At 39.5% G+C, this 27,507-nt stretch overlaps 2 protein-coding genes across 11 annotated transcripts in view; both read right to left on the bottom strand.

Moving 5' to 3' along the window:
• Window positions 1-27,507, bottom strand: part of RABGAP1 (RAB GTPase activating protein 1) — a 138,260-nt gene that overhangs the window by 40,448 nt on the left and 70,305 nt on the right. For all 9 annotated transcript variants that reach the window (XM_084798465.1, XM_084798458.1, XM_084798459.1 and 6 more), the window contains 2 exons: window positions 25,706-25,799; window positions 20,469-20,619 (listed from right to left, as the gene is read on the bottom strand). In XM_084798465.1, the coding sequence (XP_084654591.1) occupies window positions 20,469-20,619; window positions 25,706-25,799 (245 nt within the window). The remainder of the gene's footprint in view (window positions 1-20,468; window positions 20,620-25,705; window positions 25,800-27,507) is intronic.
• GPR21 (G protein-coupled receptor 21) lies at window positions 925-19,633 on the bottom strand. 2 transcript variants are annotated; one of them, XM_084798471.1, is made up of 2 exons: window positions 13,567-19,633; window positions 925-13,180 (listed from the first exon to the last, which is right to left on the bottom strand). In XM_084798471.1, exon 2 carries the CDS (start codon window positions 12,802-12,804, stop codon window positions 11,755-11,757), a length of 1,050 nt encoding a protein of 349 aa, XP_084654597.1. In that variant the 5' UTR covers window positions 12,805-13,180; window positions 13,567-19,633; the 3' UTR covers window positions 925-11,754. The 2 variants fall into 2 exon arrangements, with proteins under 2 accessions (XP_084654597.1, XP_084654598.1); XM_084798472.1 differs by having other exon boundaries at window positions 925-12,983.

Here is a 27,507-nt window from a genome sequence, read left to right as displayed (position 1 = left end):
CACTTAGTAGAAAAGGAAAACTGACTCCTCCAAGCTGTTCTATGACCTCTATACTTCTGCCTCATCATACAAATGCATACAAAATAAATAAAACACAATTAACATACAGTGCATAGTACATAATACAAAACCTAAGTCCAAGTACTATATTTTTCAAGTTATGTTTTTATATGGCCTAACCCAGTAAATTACAATTATTAAAATGTTTCTTTTTTTTAATCTTTTATTTAATTTTTAAATGGAAGCAGCCCTAAGACAAAGTTTGGAGCTCCAAGTGTTTACATTTTTAAAAAAGATATATTTATTTATTATTATATATACAGTACAGGCCAGAAGAGGGCATCAGATCACATTATAGATGATTGTGACACCATGTGGTTCCTGGGAATTGAACTCAGGACCTCTGAAGAGCAGTGAGTGCTCTTAACCTCTGAGCCATCTCTCCAGCCCCTAAAATGGAATGTTCTAACTCCATGCTATTGCCTTGTTCTGGAACACGTGTTAAATGAGAACAATACTATGCATGGAGCTGCTGAACAGTGTTCAGATTCCAGGAAGAGGCCTGCATCCACACACCTATTCACAGGCTGTGTCTCATTATTTTAAAAATCATACTTTTAAATAGCTTTCAGGGAAAACTGTATTCAGGGAAAACTGTATTCTTAAGATCAAATATATGTGTGTGTGTGTGTGTGTGTGTGTGTGTGTGTGTGTGTGTGTTTCCAGATTTAAACTTTTTGCTTAAGAATTCGTCTCTGGTTGTTTTTTTTCCACCCATGAGACAGGGTCTCTCTATGTTATACTTGGCTGTCCTGGACTCCCTTTGTAGACCAGGCTGGCCTCAAACTCACAGCGATCTGCCTACCTCTGCCTCCCGAGTGCTGGGATTTAAAGGCATGCGTCACCACGCCCGGCTTTTTATAGTTTTTGTTTCTGCTTTTTTTTTTTTTTTTAAAGAATTGTCAAGAAATGACTATTTAAATATTTATCTGAAGTTCTGCATGGAGCCTGGCTAGGCAGTCTGGTTGTACTCTTTGGGGATCCACCTGGCTCTGCTTCCTAACTCTGGAGTTATAGATGCAGTGGACTCCCAGGCGCTGCGTGGGTGCTGGGGATCCAAACTCAGGCCCTCATGCTTGCGTAGTCAGCACTTTACTCACCAAACCATGTCCCTAGCTCTAGCCTCATTTTTTAAAGTATTATTAAAATGATACCTGCTATCAGGGCATGGTGGCATACACCTATACTCCCAGTACTTAGGGAGGCAGAGGCAGGTGGATCTCTGTAAGTTCTAGACCAGCCTGGTCTACAAAGTGAGTCCAGGACAGGCACAGTACACAGAGAAACCTTGTCTTGAAAGCAAAGCAAAACAAAACAAACAAAAGATACCTAGTTACACACTTCAGCCTCAATTCTCCTTGGCTTTAACTGTAAGGCCCAGAATTTCCCACATCTACACAAGGAATATATAACTCAGTGTTCCCAAACTGTCAGCAGTAACTCTTCTGCAAAATACTCTCTAAAGTAAAAAGAAATATGTAAGACTTTGCAGAGGACTTCACGGATGAGCAAGTGCCATTTCTAGTATGTAAGACTTTGCAGAGGGACTTCACGGATGAGCAAGTGCCGTTTCTAGTATGTAAGACTCTGCAGAGGGACTTCACGGATGAGCAAGTGCCGTTTCTAGTATGTAAGACTCTGCAGAGGGACTTCACGGATGAGCAAGTGCCATTTCTAGTAGCAGTCATTTTATCAAGCACACTGCTACACACCCAAGATGTGATAGTACCCAATTTTCAAATAAGTCTAATGAAGGAGCATCATTCCATTTTATAAAATAGAAACCTAGAGCCTCTAATAATCTCTCACTACTTTCTTTATCTAAGAAACAAAATGAATGAACAAATCTAGTAATATAAAATAACCCAGTAACAGAAACTGTTTTTAGAATCTCACTGTCACCATGTGTCTCATCTTGAAAGGATGAGGATTATTTTGGTTCCCCTAAAAGAAATACCAGAAATAACTCATGTTGTTATGTAAATAGTAGTTTGTCACCAAATATTGCTTTTCCAATTCAATTTATTTGTTCAAAGTTGATCAAATTTAAAGTTTTGCTTTGAAAAGGCTACTACAGTTCTGTGTTTTGTGCAGACTACCACAACCCTGTTATAAATGAGTCAGTAAGTCCACCATGACTACAACCACAGTAATTTACAAAAGGATAACTTTTTTTTTTGGTAGCCTACAAAGTGGTTTCTCACTTCATACACTGTTTGGTAGGTCTTTACTGACCTTTGTGTTTCCTTAATCTTGCCCATCTGGATACTACGACACCACTCCACCTGGAGGGGTAGAGGCCTACAGAAAACCCTCCCCCAGAGCCCATGCACCGCAATCTATGGAAACCCACACAATACTTTACTTCTTACACATTCCAGGCAGCACTTTGCATTCTCTTGCTACCTCCATGCTAGCACATTGTAAATTCCTTCTCATGATATTAAAAAAACAAAACCAAAAAGAAAAAAAGAACAAAACAAAAAACCGCTTTTCAATTGCTGTTGTATTCTCTCAATGAAAATCAAACACTAAGCTGGTGCAGTGGCTCATGTCCTCTAATCCCAGCATTCCAGGAGGCAGAGGCAGGCTTATCTCTGAGTGTTCAAGGCTGGCCTGGTCTACAAAGCGAGTCCTGGACAACACACGAGAAAGCCTGTCTTGTAAAACCAAAAGGGGGAAAAAGAAAGAAAGAAAATTAGACATAAAAATCTCCAAAGGAGCCACACAGAAAACCTATTGTAGTAGGTTAGGAACCAAAAAGACCTTAAGGCTCCAAAACTTCCCATACTTCCCATGGGAATACACTGACCTTCCTGGGAGAAGAATTTAAGATGAGTAACAGGAAGCTGTTCTTTAAGGTAAGTAAGGTGGTGCCAGCCACACACTTCCTATGAAGCAGCAGATAGCTATCTGTCTTTTTTGCTCCTCTTTGGCTCCTCTTCTGCTAAAATTCACTGCCTTTAGCTAACACAGTTGACATTCCTCATTACAAACAACCCTCCCTTAAAGGGCAGAGGACACAGAGCTTATAATGCACCCCCACATGTTCCTCAGAGGTAAGCAAGTCTATACCCCCATTTTACAGCTGGTTGTTTTTCTTAATTCAGCTATTTCCTGCACTGTTCACTCTTCACTGGCATGGGAGAAGGTCCTGAAGCTCTGTCTACTCACAGGTCTATATCCATTCTTTCTCCTTAATCTCAACAGTTTTGCTACCAGTTTTGGCTAAGTCAATATAATTTATAATCAATTAGAGTATATCTATGATTCACTTCTATTTTAACTTTCTATTTTTTTCTTCTCATCAACTGTCCTATTTTCCTTTTCCCCTAACTATACTATGCATATATCGGAATATAATTCCTTTAAAAGTCTGAAAGAGTCATTGGGCCAGGCATGTACACTCAGTGATAATGTACAGCTCTGTGAGGATGTGTAACTCTCTTTAGCCTGGCTGAGGCTCCACTGTATCCCCAACACCCACTCCTTAAGAACAGACCTCCTACTGATATGCCCTCTCCCTACTTATTTTTGATGAGTTGTTGTCTAATTTACCTTAATAGCCCTCTTACCCCCCCCCCCTTTTCCCCTTCTGTAGGAATTCTAATTCTCAGAGTTTCCTGGATCTTACATATTTCTTCTTCTCATTCTAAGGAAACACAGTGTTCAGCAACTCTAAAAAAGTATGTAAAGCTGGTGAATATAGTCAAATACACCACAAGTTGTAAAATGGGTTTATTTTATCCTCACATTTGAATAATAGAAATAACGGACATAATAATGAACATAAAATTCTGGACTCCTTCCTCATAGTAAGCTTTTAGGACTTTCCTTCATCCTCTGTATTCTGAGAAGGCATCATATCTTCTCCTCACATGTGCACTGGACCTTTTTGTTATAACTCCTCGCTATCCAGTTATCCTTAGCTGAGCCTGTTTTCCTCTTCACCTAGTACCCCCCTTCTCTGTCTTTATTTTACTAAAACTTTACTTTCTAGCTTGTCAGATGTTTACACTTGAATTTCAGACCTCTTTCTTTAAAAAAAAAAAAAGACTTTTTAATTTGTATATTTGGGTATATAAGTACTCACATGTATGAGTGCATGACAGAAGAGAGCATCAGACAGAAGAGGGCAAGAGGGCCACTACGTGGTTGCTGGGAACTGAACTCGGGACCTCTGGACAAACAGCCAGTGCTCAGCCCCTCAGACCTCTTTCTTGCTTTCCTCCTGCTCTTTTTTTTTTTTTTTTTAATTTTTAAAATTTTTTAAACTTTTAAATAGCACCTTGTCCTCCAATAATGGATACAAATTCTTTTTGGGTTGTATCCATTGAGAGTTTAGTTTCGGCAGTTCCTTAGGAAACCCACATCTTTGCTTGTTTCAGGCTGATTACTTAAAAAATATATATATTTGATTAATTTATTCATATTATATCTGAATTGTTATCCCATCCCTTGTATCCTCCTATTCCTCCCTCCCTCCCATTTTCCCCTTCCTCCCCTCCCCTATGACTGTGACTGAGGGGGACCTCTTCCCCCTGTATATGCTCATAGGGTATCAAGTCTCTTCTATCCTTCCTCTGAGTGCCACCAGGCCTCCCCATCCAGGGGACGTGGTCAAATATGGGCAGGCTGATTACTTTTTAAGAAGCTTCTGATTGTTGAAATAGTAAAGAGAAGCAGCCAGGAACAGGGTGTATGCCTACAGTCCCAGTTACTCAGGAGACTGAGGCAGGAATTCAAGGGCAGTCTGGGCAACACAAGGCAACCTGTTCTCAAAAAGCATATAAGCAAGATGGCTTAGTGAGTAACAATGCAAGTTCCTAACCCATTTAAGTCCAAACATTCCTGACCAATAAAAGGAGGATATGAAAACCAAGTAAGTACCTGAAAGGTTCCTCTGGGAAGTAAATGAAGCAGCTACGTGGGCACTACTGTCAGAAAGGCCTGGGTTATAATTGAGACCTCCACCTGGAAGCTGTGTGTATTTAAGTTTCTGCTTCCTAATTTGTTCTTAGTAAGGTTAAAAATAACCACTCACTCACATAGCCTCGAAGTGTTGGGCAGATAGCATAAGGCGTTCATGAAATTCTCCTAAAACCTAACAGCCTAAGATTTACATGTGTATTGTTGCTCCTTAGGCCTAGATTTAGGTACACATGCACCTGTACATGTGTAGGTGCGAAGTATATTCCTTGCAAAAGCAACGGAGAGTACTAATAGAGGGCAACAAACCAGAAGCAGACGTCTGAGTTCTTATCACAACACTAGGGGGTAGTTCAGTTGGGTTTGGGCCCTAGGTAAAATGTCAGAATAAGAGCAAATATTTCAACCGGGTGTGGTGGCGCATGCCTGCAATCCAAGCACTTGGGGAGGCAGAGGCAGGCAGATCACTGTGAATTTGAAGCCAGCCTGGTCTACAAAGTGAGTCCAGGATAGTCAAGGCTACACAGAGAAATTCTGTCTTGGGGGTGGGTGGGGTGAAGAGCTAAAACCAAACAACAAATACTTTTTAATAATTTACTGCCTCTCTTTTCTTTGTTACACAAGACCCGACATCCTATCTATCTGCTATTTTGACACGAGTACCCAAATGACACTATAAATTACCTAAGAGATCCCATATGCCTTATTTTTTCAAGTAGGCACTATGTGAAGACTAAGACAAGCTGCCCTAGAACGAAACTAAATGAAACCTGCTGCTCTTTGGATCATCACAAAACAGAAAGCTGCAATATAATAAAATATAAATCAGTGTCTTAAAGGACTATTTTCGAAGGCCAGTAAAACTTGCAAAGGATCTGATGAGAAGACAGGTGACAAGAAAACTTAGATGAAAGCAGCGTGGTGCTCAACAAAGCAGAGGCAGCACAGATGATTTCAGTTCTTCCTGGGTATGAATGGCCAGCCTTTTGCAATCACAGAGTTGATCCCTCACATCACAGAACAGTGTTACGACCTTCTATCCCCACCAGGCAACCATCTGCCTATGGTGTGGCTGATGATATACTCCCAGGAAAAAAACTGCCATTATGTGAACTTACCCTAAATAAAAGACTGACCGTGTTATCTCAGAAGAATGCCTTTGTAAATCCCTCCAGGTGAAGTTCACTCTGTGTGGAGTCTTGAAAACCTGATTACAGAACTTCCCATATGAATCATCTCAAAAGACAGATTTAAAAACTGGCAAAGAGACAGAGCAAAACAATATAGCCAGAGGTTCCAGCATGTCTAGTCTCATCTGTGGCTGATTTTATAGCTTCTCCTGTTTGGGTCTAGAGCCAAGGTGTGGTCTGACTATGTGCACCTTATCTATGCTCTGACAAAGTGGAGTTTGTAACCCTGCCAGACACACAGCAGCCTCAGGAGCAGTAACTGAAAACTTACTCCTACACTAGTTTTTTCTTAAAAAAAGAAAGAAAAAATAGTAATATCATCTCCAAGGAGTCTAGAGTAGCTCAGATCATATGGAACATTGTGACTGCATTTAAAACAGCCCTTTTATCAATCACAGAAGGACAAAAGGGAGACAGGCAGGTGACTAATAAAAGCTCATTGTGGAACAGATTGTGTTAGACTATGGGGATGTAGATTTCAGGGATACTGTCCCCTGCCTTCACTAAGTTTTCAGACAATAAAAGGAAGTAAAGAAGTGGTCATATGGTCTTCAGGTCTGGGATCGCTAAATAACTCAGAGTAGTGATCTACCATTGAGCCTCCACGTGTAGAGGAATTTTAATTCAGAACATAGCTATTCTGGCAAGCGATCACATCCAAAAATCTTCTAGGTCTGTGTGATCTGGCTAGAATACAGACATGCCTTTAAACTGCAGGAGACAGAGAAAAGCAGATCTCTGAGTTCAAGGTCAGCCTGGTATAAAGTGAGTTTCAAGTAAAGAAAAGCTTAGGTCCATGCATGGTGGTACATGCCCTTAATCCCAGCACTCAGGAGACAAAGGCATGCAGATTTCTGAGTTCTAGCCAGTGTTGTTCAGGCAGTTGGGTTGAGAGGGAGCTGAGAGGCAGTGTGATGGAGCTGAGTTTGTGGAAGTTCAGTGGAATTCAGAGGTGGTTTTACTGGGAAAGTTTTTGTTTGTTTTTTTGTTTTGTTTTTTTGAGATAGGGTTTCTCTATGTTATCTTGGCTGTCCTGGACTGTCTTTGTAGACCAGGCTGGCCTTGAACTCACAGCGATCATCTGTTTCTGCCTCTCAAGTGCTGGGATTAAAGGCGTGCACCATTACTGGGAGAGTTTTACAGAGACAGGTTGAAGGGAGAACAACTTAGACACAGGTCAAGGCAGAGAATGAGAAGGAGCCAGAAGATTAGAACAGATTGCTAGAGTTAAGTCTGAGGCCAAGCAGAGCAATTCAGTCAAAAGCAGAGAGAGGCCACTTTGAATCAGTCAGCTTGGAGAGGCGTTGGAGCCAGAACAGCTGAGTTGAACCAGCTAGCCAGAGCTCAGAAAGAACTAGAAAGGATGAGCTTATTCAGCAGTAAGTCTCAGAGGATGAATACATTCTAGGCCTAGGTTAGACTGTGTGGAGGCTAGAAGCTACCAGGACTAGGTCTAGGTTAGGACAGAAGCAGTAAGCCTCTGAGACGACAATTACATCTGCAAATAAATGTTACTTTTACATCCATGACTGAAATATATGGAAGCACACTAAGATACACAGCTTATATGTGAAGCAATGGCAGATACAAACAAGAGTGATCACTTTTATTTATGAAGCACTTCATAGTTTTTAAGGTATGTCTTCATCTGCTATCTGATTCATTCCTACAGAACCCCAGGAAGCAAGAAAGGACATGAACCATCTTTTCTCGCCCTACTTTACTAACCAGCTAATCAGTTTGAAGTTCACTGTTATTGTGTCAGATGTTCTTTTATCACCCAAGTTTTAAAGAAATGCCAGTGACTCATTTGTAGTCGTATGAAATGGCTACCTCAATTCTAGATTCTATAATATCAACAATATGTATCAACACTATAAAGACCTTAATATATTTACATTTGGTTTTTCTTCAACCTGATACATGAAAATTATGCAGAACCACAATATGCCATGACAACTCTGACAATTGCTACAATTCTCCCATTTTTAAATGTCTCTCAAACTGATCACATAACAAAAAACTCTAGCTTGCCAATTACTTACTTCAAATATCTTTTTAATACAGAAGCACATGGTCAATGAAATTAAGGCCATTTCCTACAAAGTAACTGTGCATATTTTTCAAATGAACCTTTGAAAAGCAGGGGCAATCCTCCCCAATTCATTCCACCATCTGAGTTTGTGAACCTGCCATTTCACACACAAGGAGATGGATAATTTCATAGCATAGAAGTTTAAGCTTCTCCAATCCTAAAAATATTAAATAAAGTATTTAAATAGAAAGAAAAAGCCACTCTTAAAAGGCTTAAAAATAATTTATCCAGCAATACTGCTAAAAGAAAATCTGCCTAAATTAGGATTTTGAATAAGAAGGATACCTTTGTGCTGTTCTGTGCTCTCTGAGGTAGGTACTGGCTCACATGCAACTACTTTTCCATGTCTATGAGGCACAGACATGCTCACTGAAATTGCTGCAAAAAACTACAATTCACTTACAAGTTAAACAATTGGTATAATCTTACTTTAAACTTTACAAGAAGTAACTTCACACTATGTCTAAAAGCAAAGTGTATTCTGATACTAGTGACATACCACAGAGTTAAACAAGCTATCTGAGGTAATTGAGTCTAAAATATATATATATTTTTTTCTTTCCTCACTCTGAACTAGTCAGATTGATATTTAAATAAAATGTCATCAAATGTTGCATTAAATGTGCCAGAAGAAAAAGATTAAACACCAACTTCTCAAGTCTTTAATGTAGAGAATTCTCCCACCCCTGAAGTCTGTAATTATACCATTCATCTCTTCCTACCCAGCAAATTCAAAATGAAAGGGCAGTGTAGACAATGAATCAAAGAGCAATGGAATTGGTATCTTAAGTCTTAAAAGTTTACACAGCACAATAAAGACAAGATAAACCGTAAAGACATCTGTTTTACCAAGGGTAATAAAAGTAATGAAGGGCCTAACCCATTATCTTTTACAATTACTGCAACTACTCAGTTTCTTCTTTAGTTTCTGTCTCAAATAGCAATATAAATTCTACTTTGAAAGAAATGCCTTTAAAAAACCAGACCTTAGTACTAGCAGCTGCTTTAAAAAAAAAAAAAACTTATTTAAAAAGCTGTTTGCATTCATTAACATATCAGCTTGTTTAGGTATTACCAGAACAATTCTTTTCCATTTTTACAAATGGGACCCTAGAACCCAAAACAAAACAACAAAAACTGCTCTCTTACTACAGCTTTAATGCCTTTTAATAATGATTGTCTCTAAGAATCTCATGTCTGCTAAACTAAAAACTCATAAGCACAATGCTAATGTTAAAAGATTAAACTTCCTAGCACATATGCATATATTTAAGAAAGCTGGTGTACTGGCACATCTGTAACTCCAGCACTTGGGAGGGGGATGGAGAAGACCTGGGGTAGGCCAGCCTAGGCTACAGAATCTACAGAGCTAACCTGTTGGCTACACAGTGCAAGGAAAAATGTGCATTACAAACAGCTCTGGCTGTTCTGGAACTCACCATGTAGAGCAGGTGACCTTGAACTTGGAATCTCAAGTTTAAGTGTTGTTATGATTCTCAGTCACTTAAAAAGTGTAAAGCTGAAGATATTTGAGGTTAAAATGAAATCAATGTCTAAAACATAAGATCAGAATTGGCTGGGAGCTGGGCATAGTGAATCTTTAATTCCAGCAGAGACAGGAGATCTTGGAGTTCAAGGCCAGTCTAGTCTAGATAGCGAGTTCTAGGACAGCCAGGGCTACACAGTGAGACACTGGCTTAAAAAGCAAAAGAGAACAAATAAATTCAGCTATGGATATAAAAGGAAATTTTACTTGCCTTATTTGTAAGGGTGTAATACCAGAAGAGAGAGAGAGAGAGAGAGAGAGAGAGAGAGAGAGAGAGAGAGAGAGAATATATGAGAATGTGTGTGTGTGTGTGTGTGTGTGTGTGTGTGTGTGTGTAAAGAAACACGATACCTTCTTCTTAAAAGGGAACAGTCTTCTAACATGAGATGGAAAACCAAAGCTTATCTGCCTGTTTTAAAAACATCTGTGTCCCTCTTGGATTTGGAAATCCACTTTCATTAGCATCCCCAGGGCTTCGTCCACTGCCCATTTCACTGTCTGCCACTGTTGCATCCACTCTACAACAACCTCTAGCCAAAAGCAGAGGTCAATTAATTTTTCTGAAACTTAATGAAAATTAGCACAAAGTAAAACAAACAAACAAAAACATAAAAACCAAACTACACAAAGAGGACATTCTAATGTGAGCTGTCAACAGCCCTCTTACCTTTTAGACAAACAATTCTCTTGGTTTCAAGACAGTTTTAAAACAAAGGTTAACACTACATATCAATACACAGCACTGTAATTCTAAACAGTAAACATATTTCCTAGAGCTTTGAAAAACAAAAGTAAAACCAGAAGAGTAAAATAAGAAATATATGACAAAGAATCCTTTCCCTCAAAAAAGAGAATAGCAGGAAGGAGACTCAGGCCAACTAAAACCCTCCTCCCCTTCAAAGGTGACTCCTTAGCAGGGCCCAAAAGAATGTTTTTCAAACTGGACCCGTGACTGTGATGCCAGATAACTGTTTAGAAGGCAGACAGAATACTCTGACCCAGGGCTGACTGGGTCAGCAGTCACTTACTTCTAGGACTCATTTCTCATCAAAAACTTTAGGTAAGAACAGAAAATACTAAATTCATATATATATATATCATATATACTTCCACTTTACAATGGACAGCTATCTGTCTATTACTTATTTAAATACACTTTGTTATAAAAAGAAATCTAACTCAATGTAAATATTCTCACTCTTCACACACACAGACATCAGAAAAGCACGGTAAAGCCACTTCTATGCACGTATTCACAATACTCAGAAGCACGAAGTAAAAGCAGCTGTTTTCATAAACTACGTGACTTCATTGCAGTTACTTCATGGCTCACTCCAAACTCTAGAAAGGAATGTTCAGGGTTCACATTATTCATCCTATGGAAATTTCTCTCAAGAAACGTGAAAACAAAACAACTTGCTGCCTGAATAAGTGCTGAATCTTTCAGTGCAGTTACATTTTGGCACAGATTTAAAAAAAATTCTTTGTTAGTTCAGTATATTTTAATATTTCCTGTTACAAGATACCAATTGCACATAAATTCCAAATTGTTTGGAAAAATCCAGAAAGGGACAAGAAAACAATTATTTTTAAGCGTTGACACTTTTCACACCCAGGCTCAGCCACCCCAGCTGGGAGAGGTGTCAGCTGTGGCTTTATTCCTTCTCAATCTGAGAACTGTAGTCACTTCCATGACATTTCAAAAACTGGATCAAGTGTGAATTTTTTCATGATCCTCATTCTTCTAATTTTAAATCTCATTTAGGAAACAACTTCTGCAAACTTAGAAGGTATCTGGATAGTCTGCATCTGCTCGGAGTCAAATCATTCTGTCCTAGATCTCTAGTAAACTGGGAGCACAAAGATGGAAGGGAAAAGCAGCAGTAAAGCCATGCTTTCTCCTTGCAAACAGAATGGCTGAGTATGTGAGCCCCTCAGATACGACATCCATTAAGGGGTCCTTTGCTCCTAACTGTGTAAGGGTCCTTGGCTGTGGTGTGACTTGCACAAGAAGTACACACAGACCCTGAGAGGCCCTTTAGTCCTCGTTGGAAAACACTGTTGGAGAGACTGTAAATGATACAGTTGCAGAAACTGTTACTAATAGCAAGCCAGGTAGTCAGGAAGGATGCAAGGCGGCTGCTGCAGCCAGTGGAGCTCTCCAGCAAGAAGTAGATGATGTACGGCAGCCAGAGGACATAAAACACACTCGTGATTCTGAATAGGACCATGGCATAGCGCTTATCTGGACAGGTCTGGGTTTCCCCAGTCTCTCCATTCTGGCTGCTGAATCGGGCTTGTCTTTTGCTGATTTCTTTTGTGTGCTGTTGGCAGATGCGGAAGATGTTGAAATACGTGAAGCAGACAATGAGGGCAGCTGGGGCATACAGCATTATCACGATGAACAATGTGAAGTAGGGGTTGGTGTGCCAGGACTCTGCACACCACTGAAATACATCTCCATGATATCCAGGTTTGCCCCAGTGGAAGAAGGAGGGCAGGAAGACCAGGGTAGAATATAGCCAAATCAGGAAAATACAGAGGCGTAGTCTCCAGGGAGTAACCAGGGTGTTATAGGTTAAAGGCTTAGTGATGGCAATATATCTGTCAATGCTGATACAGGCCAGAGAAGTCATAGAGACGCTCTTCAGAACCGACACTACAAAACCAAATAGTTGGCAAGTCATGGCCTCCTCCATCAGAAGAGGGTAGTGAAGGAGTGATAAGGAAGGGACCAGACAGCTTACCCCAACCAAGAGATCAGCATATGCCATTGTCTGGATAAAATAACTTGTGGTGTGATGGTTCAACAGAGGTGCACAGTGAAATACAAAGATCACAATGATGTTGCCAGAAATAATCAATACAGTTAGAAAGACAATAATCAGCACTTCCAAAAGACAGAACCTGACTGTTTCCAAGTAGCCCAGTGCCAGCAGACAGAAAGGATGGCTGCTCTGATTACCATCCAGGGTGGAGTTCATCTCGTGCTCAGGCTCTCACTTCATGCTGCCACCTGGCTGTTGTCACAGTTCCTGGGAGCAGCTACAGTCACCGCAGTCAGCTTTGCATGTGTGACAATGCCAGGGAGCCCTAGTCACCAGATTCCTGGTGCTGCTGCTGTAGTGCATTGCCTGCTGTGCAATTTCCCTTTAAATTCTTCCTGGAATAGGGAGAACCAACAGCACTTGTCTGGACAGCCCCAGACGCAGCCATACTGCCAGGTTCCCCATGCACATAGCACCAAGGGAGTAAGGCAAACTGGGGACAGTGTCTTCAGGCCAAGTGAGGGTGGGGGAGGGGCAGAGGGAGGAAGATTAGGAGCTTCAGCAGGAGTTGTAATGAGTCTCCTCTGAACAGCTGATAGAAGAAAAGGAGAGAGCATTTTACATTTTGCATTCCGTGTACTAGTCAAAGAACCTAGCTAGCTCTGACTGGCACCACCCCTCCCACTGTACCCTCAGCAGCACCCTCCGTAAAGAGCCCTTTACTCCAGAGGAGCAGCTATACCATGCTTCCCAGATCAACATAAAAGGAAAGAAATTACAGATCCATTTACCCTCATTTTCTTTTATTTAATCTGCTGTAGGAGAGAGAATCTCCTTATGGTAATCCTGAAAACATTTAGTTACATTACCACTGATAAAAATTAACCAAGATTAATCTTCTCCATTAACTACAATGTACTATTACCTCTGCAAACACCTAATATAATTTATCTGCTTAGCTCAATATCAGAGTGTTACCTGTAATTCTGCACGCTGAAATCCGAACAAAAGCCACAATACATCCTTAACAGAAAGCCTTGCAACGCAGGAATGTGCTTGAGCTTGCGGCGCTGCAGAACTAAGGCACAGAGGGAGGGGATAAAGGAGTAGGAGGGGAAGCAGGGAGAAGGGGTTTGGGAAAAGAAAGGAGAGAGGGCAGGGAAGGAAAGCACATGTGCTAGCACACTCTCTAGCATCCTGGGTAACTCATTAGGATTCATCGCCAGAAAGGAGCTCCTAGTTTCCCGACTGCACCATGGCCACTGACTTGGTGTGCCTGCAGTGCAGTGTTTCAAAGCTATTTTAATCTGGAATCCTCCTCTTAGGTAAATGAGCAGAATTCAGATTGCCAGTAAGAAAACTAGCTAGGCTGTGGGGAGGTGGGAGGTAGGAGGTGGGAGGCAGGGAAAGAAAGGAGGGGGGCATAGGGAGGAGTTATGAGTTGGGCTGAAGCACACGACCAGAGGGGTGAGGGGGAAAGTCCTATTTTTGTATACCATTTTCCCAAGAACAAAGAACAGTATCAAAGCAAGGAAGTGTGTCAACAGTACATGGCAACCGAGGAACTCTAATTCAGCTACACAGGAAGTTATAACTGAAAGACAATATTCAGTCTCAATTTTCTTTGTGCTGTGTTGCTGTCTGTTTTGCCTCTCCCTCTCCCCTCAGTCTAGTTAGGTACTCCACCTAAGTGACAGCCTGAGACAGCACACAAATATTCAGGTACAAGTCTTTCCATCTTAAAATGCAATTTTGTTTGTACCTGTCTAAAAAATGCAAACTGAAATCATACAGTTTTTTTCTTTTCTGAGATAATATCATAAATGGTGCTTTTCAACAACTGGGTGCTATGGGAATGGTATAGTTTTGCCTTAATAATGCCCCACACAAATACTGGCATCTGTAATAATCCCCGGAGATCTACACAGAGCACTATGTAATCCAACTTGTATATTTATTTGTATTTATTTTATACATGTTTTCTTACTGTGGGCAAAAGGATGCCTACAATCTTAATTCAGTGAAGTGTGAACACTGTTCACTTCAAGAAAGTAAGGAAGGACATGAGACATATGCTGTATGTGAGAGGCCTCAGCAGAGAACAGCCACAAAGGGACAGCCTCTTGGCTCAGAGCTTCTTATCTTTAAATCACTATCACTTACAGATTATCTGAGGTACTCTGATTCCTGTTCCTACCTGTCTCAGTCCCTTTCAGCACATGGTATGCTGAGGGGTCTACCTCTGAGCATCTTAACACTGTTCAGTAGTCTCTATCTGTAATTTTATATTCCATTATCTTAGCTGAGTTGTAGTCTGAAAGCACTGAATGGAAAAATCCTACAGTTTGAGACAGCCCACATTCACATAAACTTATAAACAAATACTGTTATAGTTAATTTATTATTATCTATTATTTTTAGTTTTTTATTATGTATACTTTGTAAGTTATACTTTATGAAGGTATAGAATGGAAAACAGTTACATGTCTAAAACTGTCTAATGCTTTAAGCACCCATTGGATGTCTTGGAAAGCGTCCCCAGCAAATAAGAGGCAGTCCTTTGCTATCACCCCAATCCAAGCCACAACTGTCTTTTTCCAGGTTTCACTGGAACCAAAATAATATTCTAAAAGTATAATGATAAACAGTAAATAACAGTAGGCAGCTGCTTACATTTAATATGACTATGAATTGTGCTAAGTGTTTTTACTTATTATGCCTGTTAATACTAACAATCATATAAGCAAATTTCTAGTGCCATCACATTTTACACCAAAGGATATTAAATTACCCAACAACAGAGCTAGGAAACAGCGGAGCTAGGATATGAAGCAAGACAATCTGCCTTCTGTCACACGTAAGAAATCATGTCATAGACTGTTTTTAAACTTAATTTCATTTACTTACTTGCTTTTTTTCTCTTTCTTTCTTTCTTTCTTTCTTTCTTTCTTTCTTTCTTTCTTTCTTTCTTTCCTTCCTTCCTTCCTTCCTTAAGGCAGAGTCTCACTATATAGAGCAGGCTGTCCTCAAAGCCTCTGCACTAGCACGCATTATACCGCATTAAACCCTAAATGTATGGCTTAAGTTGGGATTGGACACACAGCTAAACAGTAGAGGACTTGCCTTGTATGTATAACGCCAACACTGGAAAGACAGAACACTATCAAATAAACATGAAATAAAATGATTCAAATTTTTTTCTTGTTACACAAAACCATTAATATGTCACTTTCTAAGATTTGGCCCCCTACTGGCTTTGTTTATAGTTAACTGCCTAGTTTTCTCAGGACTGGAACAGAAAGACTTTTTTATTTTTTTAACTGAATAAACAATATAAGCCAAATACAACAGAAATTCTGTTTCTTTCAAATGAAGCTGCAGTTAACTGCTGGTGCACCCACAAGGGTAGGCATTTCTGTTCTTAAAGTCCAGAGCTTAGAAGGGAGCGCTGAAAGACCTGTACTAGTCTGAGGTTTCAGAGCACTGCAGTTTTGTATCATGGGGGTTTAAGAGACAGTTGACATAAGCCAAACCAAGACAACCCCAAAACCAAAAATACCATAACCAAGCAGAAAAACCCCACATCTCAAACAGTTCTGGCACCAAGCTTTTAAATAGAGATAGTCAATCTGTATCAGGCTAAATGATATAAAACTTCTGTGGGTAAAAACAAAATCCTAAATACTAACGGTTTTTAAATGGTCAAGCCTACATACATACACATACACAAACAACGTCTTAGATTTGACACACTCAATGGAGTGGAAATGTTTTCATAAAGATATGCAGATTGTTTATTTTCACAAGTAATTTAAAATGACCTACAACAGTAACTGCTTTATGGCAGCGAATAATACAAGGTAGTTTGTGTTATGTCTCCTATATTTTGTTTGCATACTTTTTAGTGCACAAATAATGAGTTTCACATGTGAATCAGTATACTTTATGTTCAAATGTCCTCCCACTCTCCTCTGCCTACCCAGTACCAACAGCCCTCTTCCTTTCACAAAATATAGGTGGTTTTTTGTTTTGCTTTGTTTGTTTTTTGAGACAGAGTTTCTCTGTGCAGCCTTAGCTATTCTGGACTCGCTTTGTAGAACAGGCTGGCCTCGAACTCAGTGGTCCACATGCCTCTGCCTCCCGAGTGCTGGGATTAAAGGCGTGCACCATCACGTCCGGCTTACAAAATAAAGTTTTAAAGGCAACTCACAATATGCCTTTTCATTAATAGAAGTTAATTAGCTTAGTTTTTATTTTTATGTGTATGTATTTGCATAAGATTATGTGCACTACATATTGGCATCTAATACCTTGAAGCTAGAACTGCAGTTGTGAGTTGCCGTGCAGATGCGAGGAACCAAACCTAACCCAGGTCCACGGCAAGAGCAATCGGTGCTGCTAATAGCCAAGCCTTCTCTCCAGCCCTGTAATTTCTTATACAGCAGGAGTATCTATTTTGAAATGGTAGAATTATGGTCTGTGTTGAGGTAAGACTCAAGAAACACTACAGTAATCTCTCAGTATCCAAGGACAACCAGTTACAGGACCTCTATTGGATATAAAATTCATGGACACTAAATGCCTTATATAAAATACGGCAGTGGGGAACTAGGGAATATGGTAGAATGCTTGCTTTTCATGTCCAAGATCCTGGGTTCCATCTCGAGCACTTCTATACAACACTCTTGTATAAATCAATCCTTTGTAAATTACGTAAAATACACAATGTGATGTAAACGCTATGTAAATATTTGTTATACTTTACTGTTTGAGAAATAATGATAAGAAAAAAGTTGATAGGTTCTTTGTTATTGAAGCAAATCTTTAAAAAAAATTTTTTCTACACTGATGGTTAAATCTGTGCATATAATCCAGTAACACAGAAGCACCCTCATCTGACATCCCAATGACTGGTCCAAGGTACAGCACATCATGTGAGCTTATAAATGGAAGAGTGAGAATGGTGAACCAGTGCTCAGCTTCCTCACTGCATGTGCTTCCTGCTAAACAGACAGTCTTTCATTGCTGGGTGCCCAGAGCTGCATTCTTGTGATTTCAGTCCTTGCCTATAAATTCCAGAGAGATATTTTTATTTCAGAAGGAAACAATCTGCTCAGTGATGACACTGTCATTGGTGCATTCTATTTCTAGACTTGTAGATGTGGCTGGGCCTCCACTGCACAAGCAATTAAGACATAAAATACTGCTTGCTTAGGGTCTGGATATGAGTTTGTAATTGCAGCAAAGTCTTACAACTGAAACCAAAGCTCAGCAGAGGAAAGGACATATACACATTTGAGAAGGAGTGAGTGGCTGGGAAGGAGAATGTCAGGGTGTGCTGTTGACCCACAGTCACTCACTATAAAATGCATTTACTGTAGAAACACTTCCTGTAAATTTTGAATACTAAGCATTAAACCAAAAGGAATAGTAAGAGAAAAATGACATGAAATAGGAATTATTATTAAATATAGCCAAAGACAGAAGACTGAGGAAGGTTCTGGAAGCTGCAAATTGCAAAGAACCTTCTTCTTCTTTTTTTTTTTTTTCATGCTCAACTCCAGCTTACATGTTGTCTGATTCAAACATAGTAATGAGACAAGCAGGGAGGCAGGCTCAGGGAATCACTTCCTAGGCTTCTGTTAAAACTCACAAGTACAATGGAGATTAGGGCTAGAGACCAGAAGGAAATCTACAAGTGCTTGTCTGGTGTGGTGATTTAGTCCCAAAACTTAGAAGGCAGAAGCAAGTGGATCTCTGTGAGGCCAGCCTGGTTTACATGTCAAACTTCATGTTAGCCAAGGCTACATGACGAGACCCTGTTTCAAAAATCAAAACATAACAACCCTAAGGGCATGTTTTCTAGAATGGACTCTATACTGAAAAAGTCTTGGTAACATTCAACACTTCTTTCTTGCTTGCTGTCTTGCTTTCACCTCTACATCGCTGGTGCTGGGATAACAGGAGTTAGCTATAACTACTTGGCTCAAGATTTTATAAGTAGAAAGAGTACATTCTAAAACAATCATAAAAGCACAATAAATATACAATCCAGGGCCACTGTCTCTTGATATTACAAAGCTTTATGCACCATGTGCAACTGTGTGTGCTACATTTTCAGTAGCTCTTGATTGTCCACGTATCCAGACAACAGCACAGGAAGACCCTACACTTAAAGATTCTTTTTCTGTTGTTGTTTTCAGCAATTTTTTTCCTTTTCTTCTAAATTTATTATAATGTATTCATATTACATCCCAATTGTTATCTCCTTGCTTGTATGCTCCCGTTCCCACCCTCGCTCTCTCTTCTGCCCTATAACCCTGTCAGAAGGGGACCTCCTGCCCCACCATATGACCACAGCATATCAAGTCTCATCCTGATAGCCTGCAGCTCCTTCCTCTGTGTGCAGTGTTTCCTGAACCATGGAGGGAGTGATACAAATAAACTCTTTTCTCGAACCTGTCTCAAGAGCTATACACCTGATAAAAAGACACCCTGAGGTTCTGGGAAAATAAACCACTCTATTATTACTTCCACTATGTTTTGTCAGGTATACTCAACAAAGGTCCTTCATCTATTCTTGAGTTTGGCTTCTGAGGCCCATAACTCTGTTTATGTTAGACATTCATTTTCTTTTGAAGATCATATGTCCTTTTTGTATGTTGTTTTAACCATTTAAAAAAGTAATGTACGCCCCTAATAAAATTTAAACATTTTCTTTACAAAGATTTTACCTTTTTGTCATATGAAAAATTCCCAAGTTGGGGTAGAGTAGTTAAAGGGAACTAAGTCTTGTCCCTGGGCCCCATGTTAGGATAGACAGAATGGATTTTTCCTAGTTTTCCTCTGCCCCTTACCCAAACATGTATGTACTAGGGCACTAGGGTGCCCAAACACACACTCACATACAACTCAAAGAAAATAAAATGTAATTTTTAAAGATTTCAAATGCTATGAGGGAATCTGTATCTTTATAACCCAGGTTTTAAATATACCTATCACCTATTAGTGGTAAGTGTAGAAACTAAAAGGCCTTCTTTTCAAAAAGCATACTTCTAGGGGGAAATATATATATATATATATATATATATATATATATACACACACACACACACATACATATATGAACGGTGCCTCATGCTTATAATGCCAGCACTTTGGAGCCTTAGGTAGAAGAACTGCCACAGGTTCAAAACCAGTCTTAGCTGTATGATAAATTCTAGACAAGATCAGGATCTCATTTTAAAAGCCAAACAAACAAACAGCTGGGTCTGGTGATGCACATTTTTAAGCCTAGCACTTGGGAGGCAGAAGAAGGTGAATCTATGAGTTTGAGGCCAGCACGGTCTACAGAGAGAGTTACAGGACAGCCAGGGCTACACAGAGAAATCGTCTCAAAAACAACAACAAAAAAAACCAAAACCAAAACCAAACCAAACCAAACCAAACAAACAAACAAAAAAAAAAAAAAAAAAAAAAAAAAAAAGAAAAAACAAATAAACAAAAAACCCACAAGAGAATTAAAAACAAAACCCCCACACCAACATAATGGCCAGCCTGGTCTACAAGAGCGAGTACCAGGACAGCCAAGGCTATATAGAGAAACCCTGGCTCGAAAAACCAAAAAAAGAAAAAAGAAAGAAAGAAAGAAACATTTGGAAACACAAATGGCCTGGCTCAAAATGCTAATCTAGGATGGCAGGACTAAGATACACAGTGGATTAAAGGATATGTCCCACCACTGAGATAAACTCAACAGAGAAAGTAAATTTTGTGCATTTATCTTTGTTCCAAGAGAAAAAACATCTTTGGGCTATACTTATGTAAGGTAAATTATGAAACACCCCACCATTCACTCTGAACCCTATGACCTTTCTGACCTTTGTGATGAGAACTCGATATTTTTCTACTAAGTGGTCGTTGTTGTGGCAGCCTGCTAGCAGCTGCCAGACTTCTCCACGAAGAGCTTCTGGGACACCACTTCTCACTAAGGATGGCAACTGCTTTGGTCTCACACTCAAGTTGAGATGCCTAAAAATAAAGCCGTAATTTATTACTTTAGCAAAGGAAAATGCTCTGAAAGATTCCATAATGAAAATAAAATGGTTTACAAAGGCACGAAAAGGTAAGGCAGTAATAATAACGAAAGATTAAGCATTGACATGGTACCTGAAAACCACTGTGTCTCAGTGTCTTTAAAACATCATCAAAAATGTAGAACTGGAAGCCTGAAGGTGGCTTTAATCATAGCATTCAGGAGGCGGAGGCAGGTGAATCTCTGAGTTCGAGGCCAGCTTGCTTTACAGAGTGAGTTCCTGGATAGCCAGGCTACACAGAGAAACCCTGTCTAGAAAATCCGACTGACCAAGCAAACAGAAAGTAACTGGGAACTGCAGGGACGCTTTTTGGTTGAGGCTTGTGTACAGCTTAGAGCAGAACTACACCTAGGTGCTGGAGAAACGCTCTGCTGCTCTTGAAGAGACCCACGTCAGCTGGGTCACAAACACCTCTAACTCCGGTTCTTCCTTCTGCCCACCTCCACCCTGCACACAAATGGCAAAACCACACACACACATGAATAAAAATGAGTCCTTGAAAAATTGCAATTAATGGGCACAAAGAAACAAAGGCTTAGCCTTCCAACAGTAACTATGAACTGCGTATTTATATATTCTCAGTTAAAATATTTCAAGTATGTTTTCAGCAGATTCTATGTCTCTTTCCTCAAGAAACAGCTTGAATATCTGTGGTAGCTAAGTTTTCGGGTTTTTTTGTTTTGTTTTGTTTTGTTCTCTGTGTAGCCTTGGCTGTCCTGGACTTACTTTGTAGACCAGACCGGCTTTGAACTCACAGAGATCCTCCTGCCTCTGACTGTGATAAGAACATTCTTACTGCAACAACACTGCAAGTTAGAAAAGCCTTGGGTTTTGGGCTTCACATAGAAAATGGTCTTGAAACACTGGCATAACATCAGTGCCGTGATCTTTGTGTCTTAAACTAACCCTATCGTAAGGGCAAATGCTGTCTCTAGATTACAGATGCAGAGAGGTCAAGGAGGCTAGTAAGGTCACTGAAGGCAGGTGCTCCTGAGACTTCAGATTCATGAGTGTTCCTCCATCAAGTCGCAGCTGTGCTGTGACTGGAGAGCCACCACTAAGTCACTAAAGTAGGATCCTGACACAGATATGCTCTTGTGACTATCAGATTAAAGCACAAATCAGTGACACAAAGAACCACCAGCACATTATAAAGATGTCAGACTTTTTACATCATCCAAATTCTATGAGAACAATGCAGTGTTATTTAAACATTGCTTGTTACTTGTTCTATGATTCTGTACCCTGATTGAGAGATATGAGCAATCTCATGTAAGCATTTCCTTCCATGTGTGTATGTATGGAGAGCTGTCATCAAGAAACAGTACTAGTAACTCTGCTAATTACAGGTTTGAGACACTATGGCCTTAGGATAAATAAACATCACAACCGATACACAATTATGTGTACTTTTCCAGCTATTGTTAGATTATTTTGATTTTCTTTTTTTGTATTATATGAGCTTTATTAAATGAGCATGGGGAGAGAAGAAAAGGGGGGGGGAGATACTCCAGAGAGAAAAGAAGAGGGAGGGATAGAAAGTAAGAGGGAGGAGCAGGTAGAGGAGAGGAGAGAGGTAAGAGCTGTTTTGATTTTCAATAGCAGAGGTGAATAGTTGTGATAAGACTCTCACTAGCCCACAAAAATCTTAAATATTTACTATTTGGCCCTTCACAGAAAAAATTGCTAACCCTAACTTACACTAGTAAAATTTCCTTCGGAATGATTTTAGCCATTGACAGTATCAACTCTACATATAACTTGCATACTATTTTATACTGAGGACATCAGTGCTCCTGTCCTCCTAGAATCATAGTCAAATGAACCTGGAGAATGACACACAGATACAAATACAGTTATTAAAATCTACTTTCGGTAGATAAGTTAGCTTCAGGATCACACTTGCTATGTTAAGAACTTCTGGGTTTGCCAGTTTACGTATTAGAACACGTAACCTTTGTGTGAAAATGCAGAAATCTGTTATATTTTTATAGTTGAAAGACTGCATACAATTTAGTGTTGTGCTAGGTATATGGTAAATGTTTAAACTAGCAACACTACAACCCTAACATCCATAAATTTTAATCAATATGGCTACAAGTAGTTTTACAAGCTTCTAAGTTCCATGACATTACAATGCTTACTATTCTCCCTTCCCCCCTCCCCACTTTGGACAGGGTCTCTCTGTGTAGCCCTGGCAGTTCTGGACTCACTCTGTAGACCAGGCTGGCCTCCAACTCACAGAGATCAGCCTGCCTCTGCCTCCTGAGTGCTGGGATTACAGGCGTGTGCCACTGTACCCAGCTCAATGCATGCTATTCTACAACAAATGGGATGGACAAAGATATTGAGATGGACGAAATAGACTAGATATATCTGAAAACATAACTCAAACAAGCAAAAGCAGTTGTGACAATCAGCAGTCAGCAGAAACAGATGGGAATTCAGTTAATATATTTAAGAGAATGGGAGGACACAGCTGATTATGAGTAACAAAGTTTGACAACAAAACAAGCTGAGCCATTACACAAAATGTGCTGGATTCACAGAAGTAAAATGAGGTCTTACTGGGTGTGTTGGCACAAGAATTAAATCCCAGGCAGAGACAGGTGGATCTCAGCAAGGTCGAGGCCAACCTAGACTACAGAGTGAGCCCCTGGACAGAAAATGAGGTCTGGACTGTAAACAGTGTGGAGATGGTTTTAACTATGCTATTATGGAGTCCTGTCAACACTGAATTTAAATGCTAGTTTAGTCCAGAGACATTTCATACATATAAAATTCCTACAGCAATAGTCCATACACTCTAAGTCCACTGAGCTGAAAATGAAACTGATAGAATTATCAGCAATCCTGTCTCCTGATAGGAAAGAACCATCACAATTTAACAGGAGGCATTCCCAAGGGCTTGGCACAGTTCATGCATTACAGTTGTGCATCTAAAGACAACTCATGCTTTGGTTGGTTGCTTTCTTTTGTACATATTTGACATTTCCCAATATAGAGTGTTTTGTCGAAAAGTAAAACACTGTGAGAATGTCATAGCAGATGGTGCCCACGTGTAGTGCTGGATGTGTAGATGCCCTTAGGGGCACTGACATCTGCTGAGACACAGCTTTACTAAAAACACAATGAGAGACTTAAAAGTCAAAACTTGTTAAGGGAAAAAAACCCTTAATGTACGAGGCCCATACAGAACTTTAATGACAACCTTAATAGCCAGAGCATCAGCAATGGAGACAAGATCAGATCACTTTTAAATTTAGGTTTTCCCTCCAAGACATCCTACCAAGGAAGAAAAGATACTACATATATGTCTCACCAGTGTATCTCTAGTTATGCTAATCAACACCCAAAGGGTATACTCTTTGAAAACAGGGCAAAGAATAGTGCTTCCTAACATCGTTGCCAAACTCTTCTGGTGTGTTTTACTTTTGTTTTTAAACAGGGTCTCACTGCGTGGGTCTGGCTGGTCTAGAATTCACTATATAGATCAGGTTGGCATCAAATTCACAGATCCTCTGCCTCTGCCTTGTGAGTACTAAGCATGAGACATCATGCTCGGGCAAATTCTTGTTTTTGAGACAAATTCTGCCATATAAACCAGGCTGGACTTGAAGTGTTCATCTTCCTCCTTCCATATGCCAGCACTGAGACTGTAGACATGGTCCACCACATCTAGCTTGAAGGAATCAGCCATGTTTTATTTGCAGTTTTGAGGATTAAACTGAGGGCATCAAGCATGCCAGGGAAGTGCTCCATTACAGAGATATATTCCCAGACTAAGACTAAACTGGGAATATACATGTGTTAGCAGTGAAAAAATGGACACAGCAAGGCACCCACGTCTTGCTTGAGATACCCTGCTGTGCCATTCCAGGTATCCTATGTATCACAGGCAGGGCAAACCCCACCTAAGTAGATACATGCAGACACACACACAGAGACACACAGACACACACAGACACAGACACACACACACACACAGTGACCTAATTTTTTTCTTCATAACAATTTAACAGATTTATTTAGAATTGTTGTAAATGGCGAACTGATGTTTTGTTTATTGAAGCACTCTGACTTACATTAATGGTTTTTTTGTTGTTTTGTTTGCCTGACCTTTATATAAAAATTTCCCACACAAATAGCAATGGATCTGCCAATATCTGATCTCTGTATTTTTCTACTTGCCAATTGTACTTAGATATCTTTAAACTCCATGGAGAAAATTATCTAACACAGAGAATCACTAATAATTGGAAGAGAGGAAAACAGACTGTGAAGGTGAACTGTCTTCTATTATTATAGATTCTTAAGGCATTTCACCATGTGTGTAGCCTGCTAATAGGCCACTGGTATGACTGTTAAACATCCAGCCTGGATAACATGCAGGTTGGTATCTTCACAAAGGCAAACAAGGCAGGCCTGACCTGCCTCATACACAGCACCAATAGCTACATTTTTGAAGCACATACCTGTTTTGAAACCCTATGGAATTCCTTGCACCGGAGGCTGTAAGGGATGTCTAAATTTGAAGTTTAATGGACTTCTAATAGCACCTAATTTCAGAGTATTAAAGAGCCAGTCCTGTAACCATTGTGTTTCTTCACTCTTCTAGTAGAAGGCACACTCTTACAAATAGCTTTCTATAGCCACAAGTAGATCTGTGGGGCAGTCTCCTTTGTGCAAGCACTATAGAGTTACACTCCTTCAGTCTGGCGTTAGTGATGGGGGCAGCGGCACAGTTCCCGTGGCTATAATCAACAGCCAGCCATTCCTATCTTCTCCAACGTACAGGACCAACTGTCTGTCTGTGAATTCCATGTCTGGACATTTTTTCTATCAGTAAGGCTTTATTAGGCTTCGGATGGTCTCAGACTGATTCATAGCTTTGCTGTTATTAGAATCTAAGAGATTCTAGAGCGAGATCTTACTTGCAGATCCCTGTTATTGGTTCCAAACTGAGAATCAGCTAAGAAGTTAGAGTCACAGGGGAGAAGCAGTGCCAGTCTGTAACTCACCATTTTGACAGAAGTTCTCCCCACGTTTCAAGAATTTTTTCTGCACATTCTTTGGAAACATCACCAAATCCACTCAAGAGAGGTTCATCATTATCTGTAATAAGCAAAACTTATGCTTATGAAAAAGAACCACATGGGAATATAAAGGCAACTGTAAACCTTTTTTGGGAACATAGAGCCACAATATATGTGCTTAGTATTTATGTACAAATGTGAAAAACTTTGTCACAGACACAATACTTTTGTAACTTGTACAACCTCTTTTTATAACCTCTTCTACTTTCTATATAGGTCTTTATTATGTCAATTATAGGAGTTATTTATCTACAAAATATAGAAGTCAAAATGTGGAGTGTTCTTTCTTTTTCCTAAGAAAGTAGCTTTATATACAAAAACATTTAACAGTTTATTTAAAATGGTAAACAAAAAACTTAGTTACCTAAGAGTGTAATAAAGAAGTAGTGGTAAATGGTGAAATAAACAATGTCTTTTGTTGATCTTCTCTCCTGTTCCACTTCCTAGCCTGCTTTCCCCACTTCTATCTTTACATGTTTGAAAATGCTATGACATCTAATGAATTGTGACATGTAGAGAAGGTAACTGAACACAAGTGTTTGTATTTACATAATGATATAATAAAAATATAAAGAGTTAAATCATCATTATGATCTATTGAAAACACTAAAAAGATGGGAATGAAACACACCAAGACATTAATAATCACTGCCTGAGTGAATGATGAATTATCATAAATATTTTTTTTTCTGATCTTTGATGACATTATGACTTTCTAAATGTTCTACAAATGACATTAACTTAAAACAAAACAAAATATTAAAAGGTAGGAAATAAATAATTTAAAATTTAAATAATAAAAATTAAGAACTTAGAGGGTGCTGGAGAGATGGTTCAGCAGTTCAGAACAGTAACTACTCATCCAGAGAACCTGGATTCAGTCCCCAACACCCATATAGTGTCCCACAACCACCTCTAACTATAGTCCCAAGGGATCTAAAGCCTTCTTCTTTCCTTCCTGGATGCCAGGAATACACATGGTGCATAGAGATATATGCAGGCAAAATACCGATACACTAAAATAAATAAGATCAATTTCAATTTAGTTAATCAGAATTTAGAGAGTATAAAAAAATGCAGGTGGTAAAGAAAGTGACACTGAGGGCTGAGGATGTAGCTCAGTCACAGACAGGTGCACATCCAGCACCAAAGATGAGAAAACAGAAAATGATGATATCGACTTAACCTTCTTTCTGAGCACTGGTGGGTTTTTAATGTTTTGCTATCTGCAGTATTAGGATTATGCTGTTTCACTGCTTTATTGGGCATATGCCTAGAAATGAACTTCCTAAGATAAAAACCATTGTTTTTAAGGATTTAGTAATTGCCTGACCAACTGTCTTCTCAAACAGTTAAAATAATTTACATTCTCATTAACTGGGTGAGTATTTGTCCTTATACATCCTCACCAAGCAAAACTGGGAGCACAGCTTCGTCATGTCCTCCTCCTCGAGAGTCCTATTACAAAGCACTGACTCCGAAAGCTCATAAGTTTTTGACACTTATTATTAAATTTCTTATATTGAAACATTTTGTATAATAGTTTTGATTGTGACACAAGGGAAACACAGATTGCATATAACTGAAACATTTCTGTATATGAATAATGAAGAGCAGAAAAAGCTCAAGACACTAAGGGCAATTTCCTCAAATTCTACTTTGTAATTTCTCAATTTCCCACTCATTAAAACATCCATCATATACAACCCGTGAAGGAAGACATGAAA

Source organism: Acomys minous (assembly GCF_964271855.1).
Source record: "Acomys minous genome assembly, chromosome: 10".
Taxonomy (NCBI): domain Eukaryota; kingdom Metazoa; phylum Chordata; class Mammalia; order Rodentia; family Muridae; genus Acomys; species Acomys minous.
The sequence above is the reverse complement of the archived record's forward strand: the minus strand, read 5'-3'. Positions and strand labels throughout refer to the sequence as shown.